At 35.8% G+C, this 18201-nt stretch overlaps 1 protein-coding gene across 2 annotated transcripts in view; it reads left to right on the top strand.

Moving 5' to 3' along the window:
• ARFGEF1 (ARF guanine nucleotide exchange factor 1) overlaps positions 1-18201 on the top strand; it is an 83356-nt gene that overhangs the window by 61085 nt on the left and 4070 nt on the right. For both annotated transcript variants that reach the window (XM_088131016.1, XM_088131015.1), the window contains exons 30-38: positions 107-236; positions 1566-1701; positions 1787-1925; positions 2591-2657; positions 7529-7658; positions 10806-10945; positions 12194-12362; positions 16588-16726; positions 17291-17408. In XM_088131016.1, coding sequence (XP_087987142.1) covers positions 107-236; positions 1566-1701; positions 1787-1925; positions 2591-2657; positions 7529-7658; positions 10806-10945; positions 12194-12362; positions 16588-16726; positions 17291-17408 — 1168 coding nt within the window. The remainder of the gene's footprint in view (positions 1-106; positions 237-1565; positions 1702-1786; positions 1926-2590; positions 2658-7528; positions 7659-10805; positions 10946-12193; positions 12363-16587; positions 16727-17290; positions 17409-18201) is intronic.

Raw genomic sequence — 18201 nt, 5'->3', positions numbered from 1 at the left:
CTGCCTATTCTGATCATACTGATTTATGTTTAACAATAGTTTAAAAGTAAAAGCTGAAAGATGCTAGTTGGTAGTTCTTTCTTATACTTATTTATTTTTATTTCAGAGGTTTAACGGTTATGTTTGAAATAATGAAAACATATGGTCACACATACGAAAAGCATTGGTGGCAGGATTTGTTTCGGATAGTCTTCCGAATATTTGACAATATGAAGTTGCCAGAACAGCAAACAGAGGTAAATACTACATAAGAACAGTTCATATTTTACTACTCTTATGCCTTTATGTTCACATTTCTTCAGATAGCATTTTATACCTATAAGCTGAGCATAGAATTGTCTGTAGCGTATCCATTTTTTATTGTTCTTCATGCTGTCTTTATTGGCATACATTATATAAAGCTCTCTTCTGCATAACGAATAATTTTGAGTACAGACAGTCATGTACTAAAGCTTTTTCTAGATTAAATTGTTGTAGGACTAATCACTTTATTCCTACATTGTGCTAATCCTTATGTGATTCATGTTTTCTTCTATTATGATTAGTTACTCATGCTACCAACTTAGATGTTTTTACAGAACATCAAGCAAAAAGAATCCTCAGGGTCTTTTAATATCTCTTTTAGCATCAAAAGACTTTACAAGGAAGTGAAGGATGAAGATAGACCAGGTTAACAAGGGCCAGTTATTAAGAGATGTAGATTTTTATTGTTAGGCTATTTCAGATAAATGTTGACTAAAGTGTTGAGTGGGAATTTAATAAAAATGATATTTTGAGAAGATACTTAAAATTCCCTCTTGATTGTTTTCATAAACATAGTATGCTATTTCACAACTGGATGCTTATTATTTGGCAAAATTTCCATGTGTAACTGTCCTTTTGTAATAGTTTACAAAGATAATGGGGTTCGTTTGATAGAAAATCTAATTTACATTAAAATTAAAATTTAAAGCTCTGCTAGCAAAATTATCTCTATATGAGGTTGATCATTCCAACAAAGTCTGAAACTTCATAACTGTTTACTTTTTTCTTTGAGCCAAAAATATCCCGGAAGTATGAACAAAAAATACTAAATGGCTCACACTTCCCTGCTTTGTCTGCCATTGTAACAGCAAAGTTGCTGTGGTAGTGCTGAATGAAATTTTCACCTTGGGTTCAGAGTGCTTCATTACTTTGCATACTTCAGTTGATATCTGATAAACCAAATGACATTAAACGTTCATATAAATAATTAGCACATTTGCAAAGATATGTAATTACACGGAGGCAAGTTAGAAAAAACATTTTTATAGTTCTTTGCGATAGTTATGACCTAAACCCAGTGCTTAAGAATGTAAAAGGAAGCTGCCTTGCCTCTCATGATTTCCTTTATGTTGCTGTTATGTTAAATGAAGATCCGCTTTGGGCTTCTCTAACTTGTTCTCAGCACTCTGTTTAGGCTTCTGTTACAGAGTTGTTGTTTTTAATATTCTCCAAGCTTCCTGAAGGACTTTGATGCTCCTCGCTGCCTTTCAGTGTAATTAACACAATTATTATTGAGAAAGTCTCTCTACTTTTTTTCCTAGAAAGCAGAGTGGATGACAACAACTTGCAATCATGCACTTTATGCGATTTGTGATGTATTCACACAGTATTTAGAAGTACTTAGTGATGTTCTTTTGGATGATATATTTGCTCAGCTGTATTGGTGTGTTCAACAAGGTAAGATTACACTAAGTTGTTACAGACAATGCTTACAATTTACTCTGTATAATATGAACAAACTAATGTCTTGTTTGCATTTCAGACAATGAGCAACTAGCACGGTCTGGTACAAACTGTTTAGAGAATGTTGTCATTCTGAATGGGGAGAAGTTTACCCTTGAAATCTGGGATAAGACTTGCAACTGTATGTTGGATATCTTCAAAACCACTATTCCCCATGCGTAAGATATTTTTCCTTTTGTAAATATTTGGGAGGAAGTCTACATTTATATTTACATATATATGATATAATTAGCATGCACTAGCTATGCTTGTTTTGATATAGTGAACATGTGCTAGCATATGTTTGTTTTATGTGACATTGGGCTTAGTCACACATAAGAATGCTGGACTTCTTGCCTCTTTCTGTCAGACCCTTGACTAATTCATGCTCAGGGCAGCTCAAGTCCCACACCTGCTTATGGTTTTTAATAATAGAGTGAGATGGTTTGGGCTTCTCTTCTGCTTTTTCTCAGCCAGCTGAACTGAATTTGTTCAGATGTGTTTAGTGACTGATGATCTTGTATAACATTGTTGCTTAATAAGCTAATTAAGATCCTTCCTTCCTGAGCAGCTTCTAGTAATTGAGGAGCATTAAGATAACATTGCAAAATCTAATGGCCGCACTTTTTTTCCTTGGGGCTAAGAAAAACTGTAAATTAACTAAAAGAGGTGAACATACGAGAAAATATGCTATATTCACTTATAATCCAGGAAGGGTTTTTTATATAATTTTTGACCCATTTTTGTTGAGAACATTACTACAGGTTTATAACTGTTTTTATCTTAAAACACTGAAATATTATTTCTGTTTTAGAACTAAAGAATGTTTCTTTCTCTTTTCAAGGCTTTTAACTTGGCGACCAGTGGGGGGAGATACTGCATCTCCATCTTCTGGAAGAGAGAAACAGTTGGTATGTTTGCAAAATAAAAATGGCAGAGATAATATATTGGAATGCATCAATTAAGTGTATCTTTTAGAGTTAAAGAGGTGTATATTTAGAAAGAAATGTTGATGTAAATTAAATCCTGAATATTTTTGGCAAGTTGTAGACTTCTGAGCATTTTGTTTTATTTATTTTTTGGGAGGAACACAAGAAAGAAAATCAATATAACAATATAAATTCCAAAAATAATTGTGATTAAAAACAGACATTGGTGTCAACAGGGCTTAGCCCATAGGGTGATAGGTTTGAGGTGTCAAGCCTACTCTCCCAGAACCCCCTGAGTCTGCACACCCTGGACCTGTATCTTCCTGCCTTAGTGTAGCTGCTTGGTTGTCATTGCTGCCACTAGTTATCTTCTGGGGTCACCTCACCTGATCTTTTTGTCTTCCCACTAACTTTGCCAGGTGAGAGAGAACAGGTTCCTACAATCTGTGTCCTTTATTGGTATGTAAAAAGAAGATTATAAAAATAAATAAATTCTATAACAGCACTCCTTGGCCCTGTAGCATTGTGGTGTGAGACTAATAAAATCAGCCACAAGATATAAATAGAATCAAACATTTAGCCATGTCACAAGATATAAATAGAATCAAACATTTAAAAAATAATAAATAAATAATATTGCTATTATTCTCCTAGTTAGAGACAATTCTGAAATAAAGAGATTCCAAGTTGCACAAAACCATACATTGACAGAGCTTGTATGGGGCAGTAGAATTCAGAAACAATAAGGCATTAACTAGCAGACACAGAAAAGGAATTAAATTTAGTGCAGTTCTTAGTTACCTTTTCCATATTCCTCCAGAGAATAGTCCTTGAAATAAAGGTTACATCTATGCCAATTTGTTTCCTGGAAAGTTCTTCCTGAAAACCTCAGCTTAAAACCGAGGTTAAGGTGAGATGTTAAATCCCACTGGTATCTAGCCTCTTGTTCATCAACAACTTCTAGATTTTACAAGGATAAAATCTTTTCCTAAGTAGCAGAGAGTGGTTTGGGGTGATCTGCTTGTGTACACACCAAAATGCATGTGATTCTGTTTGAGTTGAAAAAGATGTGTCTGTAGATCTTGTGAATGCTAGATGGTATCAGAACAGATGGCCATCTATAATGACACAGTATGAGCCAAGGCCTCACTGAATTAACATTTTAAGAGCCTTCTAGAAAGCAAGGTGTGTTGGGAAGTGGCATCCCTCCAGAGGCAGCGTGTTTCATACTAGGTAGGTTGCTATTGAAAAGGCCTACCTTTCAGGATGGATTCTTTATATAAAATGTTAATGAAAAACAGCTTTTCTGGGAGCACTTAACATATAAATCAATTGTTGTTTAGTCGTTAAGTCGTGTCCGACTCTTCGTGACCCCATGAACCATATCGCACCAGGCCTTCCTGTCCTTCACTGCCTCCCTGAGTTTGCTCAGTTTCATGCTCATTGCTTCAGTGATGCTATCTAACCATCTCATCCTCTATAAATCAATACAGCCTTTAAAATATTTAAAGGTATGTTGAGAACGTGACTATAATGAAACAAAGGCAATGACCTCAAAAAGAATAGAGTTTTAACTGGATTAGTCACTGTGTCACAGAGAATGCTGGATTAGATGAATCCACGGTCTCCTCCAGCAGAGCTCTTCTTGTATTCTTATAATGATAACTGATTTATGTTTCAGTGGTATGCATGCTAGAAAACACATTAATACTTGCTAGGACACAATATCTAAGCAAATATACAGTACTGTGCAAAAGGTTTAGGCAGGTGTGAAAAAATGCTGTAAAGTAAGAATGCTTTCAAAAATATATATTGTAATTGTTTATGTTTATCAATTTACAAAATGCAAAGTGAGAGAACAGAAGAAAAACCCAAATCAAATCAATATTTGGTGTGACCACCCTTTGCCTTCAAAACAGCATCAATTCTTCTAGGTACACTTGCACACAGTTTTTGAAGGAACTCGGCAGGTAGGTTGTTCCAAACATCTTGGAGAACTAACCACAGATCTCCTGTGGATGTAGGCTGCCTCAAATCCTTCTGTCTCTTCATGTAATCCTAGACAGACTCAATGAGGTTGAGATCAGGGCTCTGTGGGGGCCAAACCATCACTTCCAGGACTCCTTGTTCTTCTTTACACTGAAGATAGTTCTTAATGACATTGGCTGTATGTTTGGGGTCGTTGTCCTGCTGCAGAATAAATTTGGGGCCAATCACACGCCTCCCTGATGGTATGGCATGATGGATAAATATCTGCCTGTATTTCTCAGCACTGATGACACCATTGATCCTGACCAAATCTCCAACTCCGTTTGCAGAAATGCAGCCCCAAACTTGCAAGGAACCTCCACCATGCTTCACTGTTGCCTGCAGACACTCATTATTGTACCGCTCTCCAGCCCTTCAGCGAACAAACTGCCTCCTGCTACAGCCAAAGATTTCAAATTTTGACTTATCAGTCCAGAGCACCTGGTGCCATTTTTCTGCACCCCAGTTCCTATGTTTTTGTGCATAGTTGAGTCGCTTAGCCTTGTTTCCACGTCGACGTGATGGCTTTTTGGCCACAATTCTTCCATGAAGACCACTTCTGGCCAGACTTCTCCAGACAGTAGATGGGTGTACCTGGGTCCCACTGGTTTCCACCAGTTCTGTGCTGATGGCACTGCTGGACATCTTCCAGTGTCAAAGGGAAGTAAGCATTATGTGTCTTCAATCTGCTGCATTAAGTTTCCTTGGCCGACCACTGCGTCTACGGTCCTCAACATTGCCCGTTTCTTTGTGCTTCTTCAAAAGAGCTTGAACAGCACATCTTGAAACCCTAGTCTGCTTTGAAATTTTTGCCTGGGAGAAACTTTGCTGATGCAGTATAACTACCTTGTGTCTTGTTGCTGTGCTCAGTCTTGCCATGGTGTATGACCTGTGACATGAAACTGTCTTCCACAACCTCACCTTAGTAGCAGAGTTTGGCTGTTCCTCACCCAGTTTTAAGCCTCCTACACAGCTGTTTCTGTTTCAGTTAACGACTGTGTTTCAACCTGACTCTAATCCTACAAGATCCCTGACTTTGTGCAAGTGTACAAAGTGTGCAAGTGTAAGAATTGATGCTGGTTTGAAGCCAAAGGGTAGTCACACCAAATATTGATTTGATTTAGATTTCTCTTCTGTTTGCTCACTTTGCATTTTGTAAATTGATAAACATAAACAATTACAATATATATTTTTGAAAGCATTCTTACTTTACAGCATTTTTTCACACCTGCCTAAAACTTTTGCACAGTACTGTACATAGGTTTATTCAATTTGCAGTCTTTTTGTTGTTAATTAACTCCATCCAGCATGGCCAAATATCAGATATGATGGATATTATAGTCCAGCAACATATGGACAGCAAAATGTTCCTATGCTTAAGATAAATAATTATCTAGTTTGATTGCAGTGGCAAACAATGCCATTTTGTTGAAGAAAACGAAGGAGTACAAGAAGAGTAAGACACCCTACGCTTGTGGAGTTTAAGGCTTTTTCCTACCATGGCTGGCACTGAGTTGTGTTACTGTAGGGAATTTAAAGGTTAAAAAATGAAAAGTTAATTTTACCTAATTTCAAAGGTTAAGAATTCTCCTCAAAGCAAAAACCAAACTCTTTTACCTTTTATACGTTTATTTTGTTTAAGCCTTCTCATCATTTTGTATGGATGTTGTTATTATTGCAGTATAATGAGGGAATTAAATGCAAATAGCAGTTTTCCTACTAACTGTTTTTCAACTTTGGTTTTCACCAGAAGTCACAGCTTCAAGAAATATATATGAGTGCTATGTACATTTGCTGAATGTTGATATGCTTAACAAGACCCATCTTAACCTAAATTAACAATACAGGTCACTGTATTAAAACTAGACTGATTCACAATATAGAAAAGCTTAACTAAGGTCTTGTGCTCTATGCAAGATGATGCAATCCCTTGTTATAACTAGTTACAGACAAAAGACATGCAGGTAGAACACATTGGGCCTTCTAGTAAATCAGGGGCACAAACCCTGACTGAATCAAAGTGGCCTTTATAACCAATCCCAAATCAGTCCCCTCACCACATCTTCATACAACATGTACTGATAGGGGCATACTGAAATTACAGCCCCTACCCTTTGTTATACATGATTAAGTAGCAGTATGTGTGATCAGGTATGTGATGCAAACATAGGAAAATTAATTGCTCTTTCCAGATGAAAAGGACATGTTGATCCAAAAAACGCATCAGAGATTTTACTTCCTGCCTAGGGTGGAATAACATTGTTGAACCTCACCCAACTGAAAACTGTTACGCATAAATGCAGAATTCTGTATCACCCTATGTTTTGTCGGTTATCCCATTGGTGCTTTTTTGGATTATTATAGAATGGTCAAGAAGCATCTGTTACTTTCCCCCCCTATTTAAAAGTAATACTGGAAAAGATCACATGTTGAAATACCATATCATGTAGAATAAAGAGGGATATGTGGCATAGCTTTCATGTTTACGTAAAAGAGGAAAAAATCTCTTATATTTACCAGGTTAGAAGATATATTAGTCTCTTACAGTATTCCCCAATCTTCCAGAGCTGAGTGGGAATCTGTGCAAATGAAAGAATTTGTTCCATTAACACTTGGCATACTATCAGCAAACAGAATATAATATATGCCAAAGATATTGATTTTTAAATGTATAACTGCACATTTTGTAGTGTTCTGTCCTTACCAAATGAAATTAACCGAAAATCCTACTCCAAAGCAGGTTCGGTTTGTTATATTGAAGTGCTCTTAAGAAGTTTATTTCTTTGCCAAATCCATATCAGGTAATGTTTGTCTTCTATTTTCAGGATGCCATATCACAAAAATCTGTAGATATTCATGATTCTGTGCAATCAAAATCTTTAGATAGACGTCAGTTTCAACCTATTGTAGGGTTGCCTGCAAATGAGGAGGTCAGCAAAAACAAGCCTACTGCAAGTAAGAAGAAATTTTCTTAAGCGGTTATTTGACAACCTGCATTTGTTTCTATGTTAGTTGTTGCTGTTGTTTTCCTTTTGACAGGTAGCTGCTTATTCTGTGTCAGAGATAACTCAGTTCTATAAACATTGGGAATTAATATCAGGTGCCACCATCACAAAAGAGTCTGGCTTTCTAAGGGCCTCCTGTTTCATTCTGAATGCCTTAGTAACCTAATTACTAAGATTTCTGGTTGTTGAAAAAAGATTCTCACTTGTGATGTTCTTTACAGTTTCTAATTATAGTGTGCATTCCTTCCCATTTTATGATTGCTTCCCACTTTCAGGTTTTTAGAAAAGATACTAAAAAAAAATTCCTGCCTTCCTTTTAAGTTCTTTTCAGTGGTTTGTTTTTTTATACTGTAACTTTATTAATTTTTACTGTTTCTGATTAAAAAATTAACCAACACAAAGTAATATTATATAAAGAATAAGAAAAAGAAAATTGAAAAAAAAAGAAGATAGTAAATATCAAAAGTGCAGAAAAGAAAAAGAGAGAATCAACAAAAGAAAAAAAAAATTGATTTCTGACCCTCCTTGCAACAGATATAAATTACAATATACATCAAACTCTTGCTCTAAGTTTACAACTTAACTCCCATTGGCTGGTGTGGGTCTTCCGGGCTGTGTGGCCGTGTTCTTGAAGTTCTGTTTCCTAACGTTTCGCCAGCACCTGCCTTCGACAATACATTAACTCCCATTATTTCTATTAACCTATGCTATTTCTAATCATCAAATCCATACAACTCAATTTCATTTTTTTTCTTTCCCACAAAAAAAAAGGGTTCCAATTTGCATTAAAATTACACAATATCTTTTCTTAAATCCATCAATTTCGCCATATCAACCCCTCCATAATGTCGTATCTTTCTACCTTTATACATATAAGAACATTACTGCTGTTATCGTATATAAAAACAAAAATTCCTTAAATTTAGTAACAAATATTTTTAACTTTAATCCTTATACACAGATCCTTAAAACCTCGTCATTGAGTCCTAGTTAAAAAAAAAAAAAATCCCATTAATAACTACCAAAAAACCTCAATATATGTATTCACCATAATAAAATAAATTCACTTCGTAAACCTTCTGTTTACTTTTAAAAAGCATAATCTTTAATCCTTTCAAATAATGTTCCACAGGTTGATTCTCCATCTTTCTCTCCTTATCCTCTCCCAAAAATAGCCCCAGTAGTTTCTCTTTGTTTCTTCCCAGGAACAGCCTCTCCAATTCATCACACTCCTTTTGCAAATCCAAGATAAAAAGTCTTTCCAAGACGCTCTTCTTTTCCATTGTTTGTATATCCAACATCCTTTCCCACATCACTCTTGTCCTTTGGCATTTTTAAATCCATTTTCAAATCCACAGCATCTTTGTTTATACCACCTTCATAGTCTTGCATTTTTTTGAACTCCAAATCCACTTTCAAGTCAGTCTCCACCTCCGTTTCAAATTTAACCATCTTATCCAATCTTTGCTCTATCTTTTTTTCAAGGGACTTAAATTTAGCTCCTAATTAATCAAACATTGACTGAAGTAAACTTAAAAGAGTTGCTTTATCTTCTAATGGCTGCTCAAGGGACCTCTTCTAGACATTTTCTTATTATTTTTTTCCTACGCAAGCAACCGTAGGTATTATATAAGTGAAAGTAAGCAGACAGTTCACGCCCTCTGGTGCCTTTCACACTGTAATTGCAGGCACACATCAGAGGAAACACATAAGGATCAAATTACAATCTTCTTCTGTTTTAAGAACTCAGCCAATTAACAGGCACCATCTAGCAAAACAAGAAACTTTCCTATGGAAAAGGCTTACCTCGTTTCTGCAGATGGAGTTTTGTAGAAAAATAAACTTCTAACAAATCTTTCCTTTTCATAATAAACCTTCACATCTGATGCAGATTTCCTTATACATTATTTTTAAGGGTTTCTATGTGCCTTTCTCATAAAATAGCTTGGGAGGTAATGGTACAGATTTTTAAGAGAAAAGCGTTTCAATTCCAATTTTTCTCCTGCATTTTGCGAATTAATCAAATTCACATTAAAGTTCTATTTCTTCTTTTAAAAATAGAGTCACAAAAATAAAGATAAGCCCCAAGAGAATGACTTACCTGTTGCAAAGGAAGGTCTCTCTTAAATTAAAAAATAGTTACAATCCACAGTGTTTAGAAAGGAGGTTTGGTCGGCTCTAGTGTCCATAAAAGGCTGCAGTGCAGCTTCAAAGATGGATCCCCGGCCTGCTGGCTGCTTGAATGGAAAGCTGTTCGCTGAAGCTGCCATCTCCACGATTAGCATTTGAGGGTGGGTTAATTACCTCGCTTCCTCCTTAATCCAGAGCAAGTTGGGCGGCCAGCACTTGCTACAAGCCACCGATCCCACTGTGGTGCTGTCTCCCCTCTCGCAGAGAGATGATTAAGCCACCATTGTCACCACCGGAAGTAGTGGCTTATTGTTTTCAATGTTTTATGTGGTTTCTTTTATATTGCTTTAAAGGTTTCTGTGAAAAGGTCATATAACAGTATTAAAAGTAATATAGCACACTTCCATGTGAATTTGGAATTAGCTCAGGACCCATTCAATTTCACAATGTCAGATCACTCCCCAAAAGAATGTTACACCTTTAGAGGATCATACTTTTAAACATTATTCTTGATGTTTTAGTGTTAATCCAATTTTGAACTTAAATTAGCAGCTGAAATTTAATTTAACACACTTTAGTTTGATTGTACAGCTTTGACGTTTAATTAAACAATATACTACTATGATCTTTCTGATAAAGATAGAGATGGGCAAGATTTAGCTCTTCAGAAATTATTGGATTGCATTTCGGTAATTCCTTATCACTATCTTTGGTGGCTAGGGCTCGTGGAAATTTGTCTTCAACAACAGTTAAGGCCCTTATATTGATTATCATTAATTTTACAAGTAGCATAGGATACTTTATATCAGTAAAATTAGGATAATACATTTGGCAATTGTATTAGTATATATTCAGGGCAAGGAATTTGGCAGACAGTAGAATGTTTCTAACAGTTACATAGATCTTTAGTAGCTTGCATGATTATTCCAGTTACCAAATTTATTTTACTTTTTTCTTGTTTTAAAAGAATTTCCAGATCAGAAACTGTTTGGTGCACTGTTAATCAAATGTGTAGTACAGCTGGAACTTATTCAAACAATAGACAGCATTGTATTTTTCCCAGCAACCAGCAAAAAGGAAGATGCAGAAAATCTAGCTGCAGCACAGGTAAGGAGAATTTAATAGTATCAATATTTGTGTAAGTGTTTTCTTTTTCCAGCCTTGAGCTAAATGGTCTGTTTCATAAATTTTGTAATTTCTGGATGAAAATTCCTGGATTCCCAAAAGATATTTCTATAAGCATCCAGAACAAACTATGACAATGTAAAACATGGAGCATGCATCATAACATCAACCTGGCCTCTTGTACTTGGGTGCCAGTGTTTGGATGCAAGTATGTCAATTGTGGTTTGAATGGTGACATCAGAGAGTATATTTTGTTATTTGCACCCTTGACACCCAAAGATCCTTAGAATATTTCTTATTTAGATACAAAAAAAAAAAAAAATACAAGTGAGACTTAGTTTCTTGCTTCTACTGTAAACCTTTTGAGTGCATCCTGTTTAATCAAACAGTGTACTTAGAGAATATCTTTTAGATACAAATATGCTTCGCATCTGATGCAGATTTCCTTATTTATTATTTTTAAGTGTTTCCGTGTGCCTTTCTCATAAAATAGCTTGGGAGGTAATGGTACAGATTTTTAAGAGAAAAGCATACGGTTTATCTCATCACTGTGGCTACATAATTCTCATGCTTCAGAAAGAAGCCGCTTCCCACAGATAGTGGCTGCTTCTGAAGGATGCCAATTTTTGTCCTTTGGATGTATAAAATCATTAAGTAATTTAAATAAAGTAATCATTAAGTAACAACATCACTTAAATTGGTAGGTTTCACATGTAAAAAGAAAGACTTGTATAGTGTAAATACCTTTTACCATGTCATTGCTCTGATTACTCTAAGTAGAGTAAAAGCTCGATTTAACAGGTTCCCCATTTTGCAGACTTCAGATACAGTGGGCAAAATCTGCATGCAGGCATCACTTCAAAATAATGGACTTCTCTTGTATCTGATGACTAAGTAATGTTGGTTGCATTAATTTACATCATTTGTGTGTTTTGCATCAATGTATGTAATAATATAATTAACTAATGGCATAAATTCAGATTTAACTAATATTTGGGATTTACTTATTTATTACGTTGATATCTTGATGTAATCAATTTGACTCTCAACTGCTGGAAACCCTATTGAGATTTATTGTGACACCCAAAAGGCTAACTATATTAATCTTAATATAATCTTCCTTCCTTCCTTCCTTCCTTCCTTCCTTCCTTCCTTCCTTCCTTCCTTCCTTCCTTCCTTCCTTCCTTCCTTCCTTCCTTCCTTCCTTCCTTCCTTCCTTCCTTCCTTCAGAGAGATGCAGTAGATTTTAATGTTCATGTGGACACACAAGATCAAGGAATGTATCGTTTTTTAACATCACAGCAACTTTTCAAACTGCTGGATTGTTTATTAGAATCTCATAAATTTGCTAAGGCTTTCAACTCAAATAATGAGCAAAGAACTGCATTGTGGAAAGCAGGTGAGTCTTTCTTGCCAATTGTAAGGACTTTCAATGATGAATATTACAGAAAAATACAGTATAGATAGTCTTCAGATTATGATGGCAGTTGAGACCAGAATTTCTGTTGCTACATGATGCAGTCGTAAAGTGCAATGTCACAGGATCACATCGTTTAACGATGGCAATCCCACGGTCCCAGTTGCCATGATAACCCCAGGACCATGCAGGTTGTTAAGTGGGAAGAGGTGGGAGTCCCAGGCAAGCAGGCCAGCAGGTAGGAACTACAGAGCACAGGCAGGTAAAAAAGTAGCAGGAATGACTTCCAACTTCCTGCTGGCTTCCCCATTGTCTTTGGGGGACACTGGCAGGGAATGTTGGAAATTGCAGTCACGTGACTGCAGCTTGCTGCAAGGTTGTAATTGCGAGCCAGGCACTGAGCACCCAGCTTGCAGTCATGTGACCACAGGGACGCTGTGACAGCCAGAACTTAGCGGACTGGTTATAAGTTTCCCTTGTTCAGCGCCATTGTAAATTTGAACGATGGCTAAAGCGTTCATAACCCAAGGACTACCTATACAGTAAGGTATTTTAATATGGCACAGTAAAATTATAGATAGAAAATGTAACAATGCTTTTGGTTACAAGTTGTTTACTGATAACAGAAGCAATAAATCATGTCTTTTAATGCTTGGAATCCAAATTTCTTTGTGCTGATATTTTAGAGGAATATGAATTCTGGATTGCCTTTGGTTATTCACTCACTATTTCTTCAGTGACTGTGATCCAATCATTTTTTTTTTTTTTATAAAATTTTTTATTTTTACAACAAACACAAAACATACATGGACAAACAAAACCATAAAAAGGCATAAAAAAAGAGCATCTTCCATTTTATAGCGTGTGTCAACCAGTTACCAACTCGTTGATGCCCCTTTCATAATCTTAAATTCTCATATCATCTATTCAAAATATACTTGTATACTTATCAATTAACAATTATTAATCATTCATAGCTAATCTATAAAATCATTTATTACAAGAAATTTTAACTTTCAATAGGATTAGTAATACATTTCCATCTATCGATTATATGTGTATATATATAATAATTAATATCAAATTTCTATTATAAAGTTTCCTAATCCATTACATTACTATATTTTCTCATCCAATCATTAATAAAAACAAGTTACTTATCTTCTTACTCTAATTTCAAATCTCAGTTTAACTCATCTCTGCACATTTCATAATTTTCAATAACTTCCTCCTGCATAAGTAATTTTTAATTTTTCCAATTCTTAAAAGTTACAGTTCTAACCAGTATCAGTTACAATATCAGTTACAGTTCTAACCGGGTTACAGTTCTAACCAGATTCTTCACTACATGTTTCAACAAAAATATCTCTAGTTTAAAATCTATATGTTACTGTATTCAACCATATGTAAATGTCTAATCTCTTTAAAATCAAATACAATTTTTAACTATATATCTCAGATTTATACTTTATTCCAGCGCTTGCATAATTTTGAGTTCACCCTTTTCATTCAATATCCCAAAGTATCTAGCTGTTTATTCCTTTTTCTATATTATTGGATAAGAGAAAGCAATAATAAATGTCCTTTCAAACATTCTGCTTTTTGAAGCTTCTGTCAGTTCCATCATTGTTGTATTCCCCTCGTTTTTTCTTTAAACATCTGAAGTAGTTTCTTTCAATATTGTTTTACTTCTTCTTTTTGTGCATTCTTTTAGTACGATTTTCCATTATAATCTTGTATAATCTTTTTCTCACCCTCAGTGCCAAGAACAAGTCTGTCCCTCTTCATTTATCAGTTAATTAACCACAATAATTCTATTTAATGTTTCTGATTTCTTGTGCTATTTCTTCCTTTTCCATTGATCCCGTTTTATGTTTAATTAAGTCCATTTTAGCTTTAGTATCTTTTTTTCTTTTCTTTTTTTGCGGAAATTTCTGCAGCTCTTCTTCCAGTTTTTTATAGTCATCTTCAATAGTTTAGAGATCTTTTTCTGCATTGTGTTTCTCGTATAGTTTATTATCTTGATAAACCTTCATTGAATCAAAGGATTCTTTATCTTTGTTCTTGCCAAAAATAAGAAAAAAAAAAAAAAAGCAAGAGGAGAAAAAAAAAAAAAGAAGAAGAGAAGGGAAAAGACTAAGTCTCTTTAAAAAAAAATCCAACTGAGGGGGGAGTAGAGAGCAAAGCAGAGCTTCTAGCAGAAAGAAGAGCTACTGCCACTAATCAGGGCTCTTGTGACTAGCTCAAACTTTCCATCTTGATATTTTCAAAATCGCTTTCAACTCCACTTTCTTGTTTATAGTTACGGATGGCACCTGTATAAACATGCACATCCCACTATCTTTTTAGAAAGCACAGGGTCCTTGAGCATGCGTCACAATAAAAGAAAAAAAGCACTATGTCGAGCCTCTAGATGACAGTGCAACTTTCTTTCATTTACTTTCTCTTAACTCCACTTTCCCCATTTCAAAATCAAAAAGTATAAATTTCTTACAACAATAAAGAAATCTTAGTCAAAAAAAGGCTTAAAATAAAAAGTTATTGAGTATTAAAAAGAAAAAGCCAATCCAGTTAAAAATATATTTTTTTTAAGAGAAAAACATCTTGCCAAATCCACTAAAAAGGGAAAGTTGAAAAGAAAAAAAAAATTCCCCCCTTTTTTTATAAGGCTCGATCTCGCCGCTTAATCCACTTTTCTTCACTTTTAAAAATCTCTTTAAGTTACTTAAGGTGTTCTCTAAGAATAGTTAAATAGTAAAAGTCCATCTCACCCAGTTGACACCCTTCTCTTCCTTCTTCCTTTGGAGCTGCCCCGGCTTTCGCAGCCATTTTGGCTGGCTCTCCTCCGCCGGCTTCAAGAGCTTCTCCCCGGATCAATCTGGGACTTGCGGCGTCCCTGAGATCCGCGGGACGTGCCCTTTGCGATCGCCATCTCTACGGGACGGCTTAGGTCCATCGGGACCGTCCGGGGGAGGAGATATCGGCTGCCATCCTGGGAGCCCAGGATCGCCCGCCGTATCGCCGCGACGCCAGCTCCGCCCTCCCATCCAATCATTTTTTAAAAGGTTAAAAAATTCAAGATGGGTAGCCATGATAATTTGCAACAGCAAAAATGATATTATAGCATCCTGAAGATTATGCTGTGTCATTAGCATTTTCGGTCACATGTGCATGCATGGAATTTTGAGATCACATTATTGGCACAGTCACAAAATGGATGCCATGGAGTGGGAGTCTGCTGATTCACAAAATAGTTATGGCCTTCATTATAACCTATCACAAAACTTCCATTTAACAGATGGCAGGGTTTCCTTCCAATCCGTGCAAAACCTCAGAATGTTTCCTACTACCCTCACCTTACTTTTGTCTTTTTTGTCTGGGCAGCCAGGCATTTGTTCAAATAAGATAGTGGGCTGCATCTCTGTATAATCTAAGAATACTTAAAAGTCTATATGTGGCCCAGAGAAATTCTTATACCTAAAGATTTTGTTGGAAGTTGGTGATTTGCTCCATCAGAATGATAGTTCTTCTTTTCCTTTTCCTTTTAATTTACAAAATGTTTTGTTTGTAAGAAGAGCAGGAACACTGCAGGCATTAAGGAACATGCTATGAAGACAGAGGTTCCCATGGGCACCACAATGTATAATCCAGATATAAACTTTATGGAGTTATATCTAAAAATCTGAAGTGTTGTTCTGAGCATACTCAAGGGAATACTTAATGCATCTTATGAAGATGAGCGTAATCCATAAAAACATAGGCATAATCTTTAAGGCAGCACAAGACTCTGGGTTGTAGGTAGTATTGTCCTAAACAGGAAAGTGCAAAAGATAGCATTGACTTTCTACTGGTTGCTCAACCTTTAGTGGAATAACTACAAGCAATATATAATGTAATCATGTCATAATTGTGCAGGCAGGCTCAACAGTGGCTATGGCAGTTGCACAAGGATGAAAGTGGAACTGAGACACATGAAAGAAACTTTGCCCTAATGGAATGAAACTATGGGGTATAACATTTTGTTTAAAAAAAACATGATGTTAATACAGATCCAACTCCCACTCTTGTAGGATGTTAGAAGCATCCTGATCAGGGATCCTGGATGCTATGAATATCCTATGCAATAGCCTTTTTGTGCCCATTTCATTACTCAAGTGCTGATTTTCAGATAGTCAATAAAATCTAAAGAATAATATTGTTTTGGCAGGTTTCAAAGGGAAATCTAAGCCCAATCTGTTGAAACAGGAGACTAGCAGTCTTGCCTGTGGGTTACGTATACTGTTCCGTATGTACATGGATGAAAGTCGCAAAGATGCCTGGGAGGAAGTGCAGCGGCGATTACTAAAGTAAGACTTGTTCACAGCTTTTATCTGGCTGCATAGTATTATTTAAAATTTTAAAGACATACTGAATAGGTTGATTGTCACCAATTACCTCATGTCACTGATGATTTCATTTAGCAAGATCCTTCAAAAGAAGAATTTTGAGAGGTAGATCTAACCCTTCTTTTATTGGGAATGATTTCTATTATTGCTGTTGTGGTTCAGTAAACAGGCATATTATCTCATTCCCTCCTTCTCCTCTTACTACCTACCAATATCTGAAATAATTGACTGCTAGCTTCTGCAAGCATCTTTATTTGAGATGAGACCATCCATTTAATAATCAGTGAAACACTCAATTGCAGATGTACCATGACAGCTTTACAATATGTTAAATTGTTTTGTTCAACTTTTAAGTATGCTATGTTGAAACTACCTCATACTTGGTCTTACTAAAGTGCCTTTAAATGTGTTGGTGTTGAATGGGACTATTGAATCATCTTTCTCAATGTGTGGTTTTTCTGATAAAGATTCTGTTTTGAATATAAGCAATTAAACTTTGGTTTCATCTTGGCATGTTGCTTGTAGCGTCTGCAGGGAAGCTCTCAGCTACTTCCTTACTTTGACCTCAGAGAGTCACCGGGAAGCTTGGACTAGCCTGTTACTTTTATTCTTAACAAAGGTTCTAAAGATAAGTGATGATCGGGTAAGTAAGCATTCTGAACAGGTAGGGCAAGAGTAGGCAATTGTAGTGCCTGTGGACTGCAGTGTACTGTCAGGCAACTTCTGTATTGTCCTCCAGACTCCATCTGATGTTAATATTTTATTAGAAGCCTTTTATCTGAAAGCAAGGCGGGGAGGAAGGGTAGCTGGTGTGCTGTGAAACAAAGCATCAAACTTTACCATGATCTTTATTTACCAAAATGCCTCTGCCCCCTCATGACAACCATTTTGTGATCGTGCCATTGCTATGTTCTCAAAATTTTAAATATGCCCACTGGCCCAGAAAATTCACTTTATCCTGGAATACCTGATGTTGACAACTGATTCTAGGTTTTTTTGTATAAAATTCTTTAACATTGCAAACTGTGAGGCTGAGGAGAATTGGAGTACACAAGTCTGGTTATGGATGAATGTAGAAGTCCTGATTTAACTGCAGATTAAATCACCACATCTGAAAGTTCTAGTAGGTTTGATCTCTGAGCTCTATAAGGTTTAATATTATTTGTTCAATATACATTGATCTCGATCTGTGTTATTTTCTGGAAGATCATTTGATTTGATGAATACAGTGGGGAAAGCAGATAGGGACAAAAGCATATATTAGGACCCATATCTTAGGAATAAGGTACTTGTGATACAGTCATGTGAAAAAGTAAGTCTGCCTCATGTAAAGTTTTTTTTTCTTTTTTAACATATGTTGACATATCAATATTTTACCTTCATTCAAACAGTATATAAAGATAAAGGGGATGTAACTGAACAAAAAAACTGTGAAA

The sequence above is a fragment of the Python bivittatus genome, unplaced genomic scaffold, assembly GCF_059951505.1.
Source record: "Python bivittatus isolate LINGU-HERP-01145 unplaced genomic scaffold, Pbiv_v1 ctg000840_np1212, whole genome shotgun sequence".
NCBI lineage: Eukaryota > Metazoa > Chordata > Lepidosauria > Squamata > Pythonidae > Python > Python bivittatus.
Note: the sequence above shows the minus strand (reverse complement) of the source record. Positions and strands in the feature narration are given on the sequence as shown.